Source organism: Cyprinodon variegatus, unplaced genomic scaffold, assembly GCF_000732505.1.
Source record: "Cyprinodon variegatus isolate N-32 unplaced genomic scaffold, C_variegatus-1.0 Scaffold525, whole genome shotgun sequence".
Taxonomy (NCBI): Eukaryota; Metazoa; Chordata; class Actinopteri; order Cyprinodontiformes; family Cyprinodontidae; genus Cyprinodon; species Cyprinodon variegatus.
In genome coordinates this window covers 458,630-467,007 of record NW_015150978.1, presented here as the reverse complement: position 1 = coordinate 467,007, position 8,378 = coordinate 458,630, and the positions used below count along the sequence as shown (strand labels likewise).

The 8,378-nt window shown below is 36.7% G+C and overlaps 1 protein-coding gene across 1 annotated transcript in view; it reads left to right on the top strand.

Annotated features, from left to right (window-relative positions):
* LOC107095128 (microtubule-associated serine/threonine-protein kinase 3-like) overlaps nt 1-8,378 on the top strand; it is a 49,384-nt gene that overhangs the window by 8,278 nt on the left and 32,728 nt on the right. Inside the window, exons 2-3 of the mRNA XM_015391104.1 lie at nt 2,551-2,602; nt 2,771-2,852. Coding sequence (XP_015246590.1) covers nt 2,551-2,602; nt 2,771-2,852 — 134 coding nt within the window. The remainder of the gene's footprint in view (nt 1-2,550; nt 2,603-2,770; nt 2,853-8,378) is intronic.

The following is an 8,378-nucleotide window of genomic DNA, read 5'->3' as shown; positions in this document are numbered from 1 at the left end:
ATTTCAAGTGGCATTAAAAAGTCTTAAAAAGTCTTGAATTTAACTTGCCTTATGCTGTAGGAACCCTGTCCAGGGAAAGAAAGGATAGTAGCTCCGCCCTACGTGTATCAGACCCACTTTTCAGCCGTGCTGATAGAGCAGCAAATATTCTTTAGCCTCGCGTCAGAACTAAACTTGTACAAGCATCAAAAATGAAGCAGCATGCGCGTTTTTGGTGCCTCTGCTGCTTTCGACGTGAACGTAGCATTAGAAAACTTTTATTGTCATTTTGTATACACAGTGTAAACAAAACAAAATTTCATTTAGTACAGCTTTTCAGACACTACATGAATTAATCTCTTATTTTTTGAAGGATTATTCAAAGAAGAGATACTTTTAGTGAAGCTGCATTTATAAACATTTTTGCTCATAATTGTGTTTTTTATTGCCCAGGTTTTTTTTTTTTTTTTTTTTTTTTTTTTTTACAAAAAGCTAAAGATAATGGGACAGGAAGTTTGTCAAGAGAAGCATTTCTGCAGTCGGCTCTCTGCTTCAAAAGACGGCTGGTTCAGCAGGGCTCAGTTTCCTCTCTGCTCCGCGCAGCTTGAGCAAAAACTGTGGTCCGTTATTTTAGTAATCAGTTAATCGTTTTTGTAAAGAGATTTTTTTTTTTTTGTCGATTAACGTTTCTAAAACTAGTTTTATACATTTTAGATTGCTTTTAAATGGCAAAACATGTTAAAAATAACCGTAAAATAGATGCAATCATTTTATTAAAATTAACTTTATAATCTTGCAGTGTTCTCTTAATCACTGTCAGCTGGTTATTCTTTGAGCAAATGACATGTAGAGTCTGTATATTATTACTCTAGTAGAGATTTAATTCCATTATGAGTTGATGATTATTTCAATAATTGATTCGGCCCGTCTCTGAACTTAAGATACCAAATTGAGCTTTTTTAAACTTCTAAAACGTTTTGAATATCTCCTTCAGAACCAATTGCAATTAAAGAGGAAAGTTCTGTTTTTTAAAGCAAATGGTCATCCCAACTATTAGGAATAAAGTCCCATCATCTTCCTGACAAGTTAATGTAATTTTAACAGATTCAAATTTTATGTCTTAGTATTTTGACATCGGTCTAACTTTTCCCTGGTATAGAGAAAAAGATTTTTTAATAAACAAACATTAACATTAGATGGCAAACGGAGGGAGCAGTCGATTTATTCGTATAAAAAGGCGGGAAGAAAAGCGCAAATATAGACTAAAATCATCCGTGTAACGGATCAGTCTACCTCTGGCTTCAACGCCACCTGTTCTACCGATCAATATAGAGCCACTTTATCTTCTAGCCTATGATGGTTTTTTATTTTTAGTAAAGTTACCGCTGCATACAAACTAAAAGATGCTCATTTGTTAGAGTTTATGCTTTTAGATTGATCCAACTAATGTGTGCACAGGTCTAATGATGCAGAGGAGCTATGGCTGATTGCAGATAGAGAGCTGCATATGTTTCCTGTCAGACTGAGCCGAATGTCTCCAGGTTTAACTACTGAACCTTTGAACTTGTCGCCTTGGATCAGATCAGTCTGTGAAACCGGGTCACATCCTTGGAGCATGCAAGGAAGACTGCCAGGAGCGTGTTCAGTTTTTCTGTCTGTCAGATGCAGTTCTATGGAGTGAATTTTGATCCTTTATCTTTGCATGCAAAGAAAAGGTTTCATGAATAAACATTTTGGGGGAAAAATGCAATGCAGAAATGAAACTTTGAAAACTTTTAATCATAAAAATGTTTTGAGAGAAACTTTTTCTCAGGTTTTATTTTTCATATTTTTTAACCATTTTTAAAAAAAAAGTTTTTATATTTTCTAAAAGCATTTTTCCACTTTCCGTAAAAGGACTTGGTTTCCAAAATTTGAAATTTCAAATCTTGGAAACTAAGTCCAGTGGATTTTTTTGAACTTTTACGGAATGACTATGACCTGGATGACTGAGAATCTTCATCAGCATTTTTCCACTTTCTCTTTTTGAAATGCATTCTTTCAAATTGCGTTTTTCTCGCATAGCATTTTCCCTCTGGAATGGGGAGCAAAGATGCCTTTCTATTGGTCTGCTGGACGTCAGTAACAAGATAACGTGATCTATGAAAAGAGTTTAGAAAATAATGCAATTTGTAAAACCCATCTTGGAAAAAAGAAACATTTAAAAAAAAATCTGTAAATGTTTTTTTTTTTTTTTTACATAAAAATCTGAATAGAAAAATTTAAGGAAGAAAATAATTAAAATCCAAGAAAACTGCTACTTTAATCTTAAAACCTTTTTAGATCAGGAAGTTTTTCTGAGTTGCATTTTCTTCAAATTTAAAATTCCAGATAGATTTGCTTGCAGCAATAATGGAACAAAAATCACTCCATACATGCTGACTTGGTGTTCAGTGGGACGCTGCAGTGCGATAGCGTCGTGGTGGATCTGCTACATCGGCTAACTGCCGGCTGCTAGGACACGACAGACCCAACAGCACAGCCACACTGGCAGCAATGCGGAATGAACCGGTTTTTAATTTCATCTCTCCTGTTTGTATCTTCCCGCCTCCTGTCTCTGTAGCCAGCTGGCCCGCACCGAAAGGTAAGAGAGCATGGACAGGTTGGAGCAGCCAACCAATCGCTGCAAAGCATGCCTTAACTTGCATCTCTAACAAGCAAAGAGCATGAAGTGTTTGAAGTCTAAAGTGCATCGACAGGATGTGAGGGTTTCGAACGCGACCACTGAACTTCTTATTTGTTTTTGTTTCAGCAGGGCGGATGGGCGAAGGTGGTCTGTGGCGTCTGTTCCCTCCTCTGGATACTGCACCAATGCACCCAGTTCATCAGTTTCTGTAAGCTCAGCTCAGTGTGTCTCTAAACATCTGATATGCAGCCTGTTTAGCCCCACCTCTGCCAGGGGAGCATTTAGCGCCTGTGTTAGTCACACACGCCGTAATGATCAGATAGCAGGGCCCTGCTGTCCTGGAAAGGAAAACCACTGAGAAATATTGACTCAGTAACTGTAGAGTACATACTCAGACATCTCCAGACTTTTTTTAGTTAGTTTCTTGCTAGATTTCTTGTGGCTGTTGTTGTCGGTTCATTGGGTGTATCTTCCTCAGGGCCCTGTCAGCGTATGCCTGATGTCCCAGAATCTCTTAAAACGCTGGCATACTCTGAACTTTCTGTGTAGTTTTTTTCAATTTTGGGCGTATAAAGAGTATTTATAAGAAATCCAGAACTTTTTTCCCACGACAGCCTAATTTATGCATAACTCACAACAGCATGATGCCTATTAAAGGATGCTCAAGCATTATTTCATGGGCATTACGAGGCGTCGATTAAAGCTGCTCCCCTTAGGTGGAAAAAAAGATGCCAAAAAGATGTTTTTGTTCGCAGTATTAACCCAGCCGCTGTTTACCACCTGCTAAAAAAAAAAGAATAAATAAAAAGAAACGGCAAGAAAGAAGGTTTGGAGTCGCAGCAGATTCAGCGTCATGTCTGATAGGAATTTAGAAATGTTCAGCAATTGCCTGAAACACGTCAGATATGTTGCTAAGCATTGGAGACAAGTTCTTGATAAGTTACGCATAAGTTGTGGGCAAGTAACTCATAGGTTTTGGATAAGCTAGACGCCACGACTGATGAGTAACTTGCACTTAAGGGCAGATTAGACTTCTGCAACCGCACACATCAAATGTCGCAAAATAATTTTGCTGGTATTCTTCTGCGCCGTCGGTCTGGAATTTCTAAGGACGCACAGCAGTTTCCTGCCAAAACGCAAAAGGGAGCCTATTCAAAAGACTCGCGAGAACTTTGACGGATGGTTGCGGGAACTTTGGTGCCGGCGGCAGGAGTGTTTATCTTCCAAAACAACAATGTCGCATCTGCAAGATATCACGGTGACGGAGAGGGATCTAGAGTTGCTAGACATCGAAGAGGAACAGGTTCTGTTAATGGAGTTGGCAAAAAAGACAGATTAACCTTTCGTCGTAGTCGTCCATTGTAGTTGTTCCCCAGTTTTTTAAAAATGGCACCCTCCCACACCGAATCGAGAAGGACGACCACAAACAGCCGGGAAAGACATACCAAGGACCAATCACAGCTGCTTTCTGTCTGCGCACTTCCGCTTGAGGTCTGAGCGTGTTTGCTAACGTCCGAGGCATAGATTTATTTTGAGGTGCGCAACGACAGTTGCAGAACCTCTGCGCGGGGGGCGTGGTCACGCACAGAGACAGATTTGACGGTTGCAGAGGCTATGCGTCAGAAGTATAAATTGGCCTTTAGCGTATGTCAACGATCAGATAACTTACCTGTAACTTATGCCCCACGTATGGCATACGCTGGAACACGTCTAGAAATTTTGAACATGCTCAAAGTTTCTCGAAGTACTCGCCGTATGTTGACGTGTTTCAGCGTCCTCATAACTTATCCAACGTATGCCAGCGATTTGCCAGATTTTTACGTCAGGCATACGCTGATCTAAATCGTGAAGTTGTGACAGCGGCTTCACTCTACAACAGCTTCCCACTGAAGGGTGTTCCAGTGTGATTTGCTAGCGTTTTCTCTTATGTTGACTGGCTGGATTTTTAGTTTGATATTATGGAGTGAGTTTCATTCCATTATTGCTGCAAGTAAAGAATGGAAATTTGGAGAAAAAAAACAACAGATTTTGTAGATTCAAATTTGAAATAAATGCAGTCCATAGATGAAATAAAAAAAAAAAACTTTTAATTTAAAAGGTTTTGAGAGTAAATTTTCTGTTTTCAATCAATGTTTTTTAATTAGATTTTTTTTTGTTTTTTGCTAATTTCTAATTTCTTTTTGTTTAAATTTCAGTTTTTCAGATTAGACATTTCCCTTCCAGGGGCGGGCTTTCCTCTGGAGTGAGAAGCAAAGACGCATTTCTATTGGTCTGCATGAACATAGCAAAAACATTTTCATTGGTTTAGATCAAGCATTTGTATTGCACTTCAGGTGAAAAAAGTGATCTGTAAAACATAAAAAAATCTGAAAAACAAAAATAAAACAAAATCGAATTTGTACAAAAAGTTTAATTAAAAATGAATATAAAATAAAACAAACATTAAGAGAACAGCATAGTTACTCTCATAACCCTAACTATTTTTATGAGAACGTTTTTTTCTAAATTACATTTTTTTGTTTTAATTTACAGAGCGTGTTCTTTGCTTACAATAATAATGGAGCAAAGTTCACGCCATACACCCTAGTCGTCGTGTCAAAGTTTCAGAAACGGCCCTGATACTTTGGTAACGTTGTGATTTGATTTCTCCTGAAAAGAGGAAGATCTGAACAGACTTCTCTTTGGGAAGATTAGCAGCAGTTCTTTGAAATCCAAGCAGTGTTTTTCCAGATCCTTCCTTTCCACTGAGTGAAATCTATTTTTTCTGCAGTGGAAATGGTTACGAGCAGTGGTTAACCAGCTGGGTAATGGGATAGCCCTTTAGGGAGCTGAGAGCTGTTAACTTTAGTCTCTCATTACATAAACAGACGGCTCTGCTGTATATCACTGCAGACAGAGCAGTGATTGTGACAAGTTTTTTTTATTTTTTAAATGTAATCCAAATTTACATTTCTATTTTGTTTTGGAACAGCTCACACCCACTTGTTTTTTATTTATTTTTTTTCAAATGTGGAGCTCTGTACTAAATGCTGTTGGTGTTTTGCCTAAACTCTACATTAGATCATCCTTGGCAGCTTTTAAAGTTAATTAAGGCTCAGACAGATTCAGACTTTTGCCTTGGCCACATGTCACTGTTTTCTGCGATCTGTTATTTGCAAAAAAAAATTTTTTTACAAAAAAAATCACTGATTAGGTTTTTTTTTATTTTAATTTTTGTAAATTGAATTTTATTTTGTAAATGTTTTATCAATTTTTTTTATTTAAAAAATTTTAAAAATTTATATTTCAAATTTAAATTAAAAAATGTTGAGCTTTTATATATATTTACTTGAAATTTCTGTTTTTCAGCTTTACAAGTTGCATTCCTTGCAGTTTTTATATTTATTTTTTTTACAGATCATTCTTTCAACTGTAAGCCAAACACCAACGCTTGCTCTCAACTCCACATTGACCAATAAAAATGTTGTCGCTAACGTCCAGCGGACCAATAGAAATTCAAACAAAGAATGTGATCTGGAAAAAACTATTTGAAAAGAATGAAATGTTTAAAACTCAATCTGAAAAACAGAAAAGCAAAACAAAACATAAAATAAAACATTGAAAATGTAAAAAAATAAATAAAATATATATATATACACACACACACACACACACACACTGTGGTGGAGCTAAAACAATTAATGGGATTAATCACTTCTTACCGATACCAAAAACAGCACTGAATTATTACCTAAAGATGGTTTTATTGTGTGAAAAAAAAAAAAAAAACTGCGATCGTTCTTCTGTGCATACGATTTGATTTCCCTTTTCTTAAAAAAAAATAAAAAAATAACAAACAACCCAAATATGAATGTTATGACTCATAAAAAAAAAAACATTAAAAAAAGGATCTATTGCCACTATGAAAGGATCTGCATCATAAACAATGAGGCCGTGTTGTGTTGTTGCGCTGCCGCATGACGGCATAGCATAGCATAGAGTTAGAATGAATAGACCGGCCCCTATATCCAGTCAATTGTCACCGATACTGATCTAGTTTTTTTTCTTTATATCTGGACCAATAAAAATATCGGATCAGTGCATCCCTAATTAAAATAATCATCTAATTTACTCTATTAACTAGAGAATAGAAACTTTAAAATATGCAAACATTAGCTTAAAGAGCAATTGATGAGGTTAAAGAGACATTTTGCCAATGGAACGAGACAATCTGCACTTAAAATAAGAAAACACAATTATAATGTCTTATTTCTAAAAAAATACTCATTCCATTGGCAAACTATTTCATTTACCTACTCAAATTAAGGATAAATACACATAGTTAAATAAATGTTTACTTATCTCTAGATAGTTTTTCCAAGGCTTGACTGAAAAACATTTGTTTTTTCCCATTAGCAACTGATCTCCCTTTTTTTTTGCCAATTGCCAGTGTTTGGCATGTTTCCATTTACTGATATTTCCATGTTAGAGCTGCTAAACCTGTTGTAAACTGTAGCTATGCTGGACGCAGAGTTGTGGACTTAACTGCCTTAAAATGGCCAAATATCTGTCTGTCTCCATTTTATGCTATTTTACCTTTATTGAATCTGCAGACCATTTCCTTTTAGCATTATGAGACCTGAGGGACAGAACTGAAGCTAAGTGGAGATGAATGTGTCAAGACTTAGACTAACTGTATTTAATCTTGTATGCACAGAGTGAATACAAAACAAGAGTCAGATGCATACAGCTTTCAACAGTGAAAAGCAGTGCAAAAAAATCTAGTAATAAGTAAAAATATTTTAAATTAGGTGTATTTGCCCCTAATTTGAGTAGATAAATAAATTTATTTGCCAATGGAATGAGGTTTTTTACTTTTAAAATAAGATCATTAGATAATATGCACTACAAATAAGACAATGCAGTTGTTTGTTCTTATTTTAAATGTTAATGTTCTTGTTTCATTGGCAAAGTGACTCACTTACCTCCTCAATTTAAATAGAAAAAAATGCACTTATTTAAAGAAAACTGACTCATTTAGATTTCCATTTTTTGCAGTTTGAAACAAAGGTGATTCTTTCTGCAATCTTCAGAAAGGAACATGAATGACTCACTTTTTTGTTTAATTGACAGGGATGGTTTTAACATTAAAAACAGCAAAGTTTTCTAACAAATATGAACACATAAAATATCTTAAGTTGGAGGAACGCTTCAATCTTTAGAAAGAATTCCAGAGGTGAGCTTTTCCTCTTCCGTAGGGACTTTGGAGCAGAGCCCGGTTCTGATCGGCATGGTAACCAGGTCCCTGGTTTTTCTCCTGGATGATCTCATGAAGCAGTAGTAGCTGTTGAACGTTTTTAATTTCTTCCCTGGTTTTGTTTCCTCTCCTTTGGGGAAAGTCTAAAGGAAGGAGAGCCGCGCTCCACCCAGTTACGCTTATTCATGGCGTCGGTGGTTTCCATGACAATCATCTTGATTACACCTTTATGTATTTGGCAGAAACTAGAGTTTAGTTGTAGGGCAAACAATGGCTGGGTCCGGTGTCACCGCTCAGCCATGGTGAGGTCAGTCCTGTTCACACAGAGCTCCTTTCAGGCTCCTGCTCAGAGCGTTCTTTATGACGCCGCCCACCGCCTCCTCAGCTTCCTCCCTGATTCTGAGGTTTTCTCCTTCTTTCTTCTGCTTATTTCCTGTCTAAAGGAAGGATTATTTCTCTCCGCTTTCCTTGCATCACTTTCTTTCCTTTCTGTGGCTA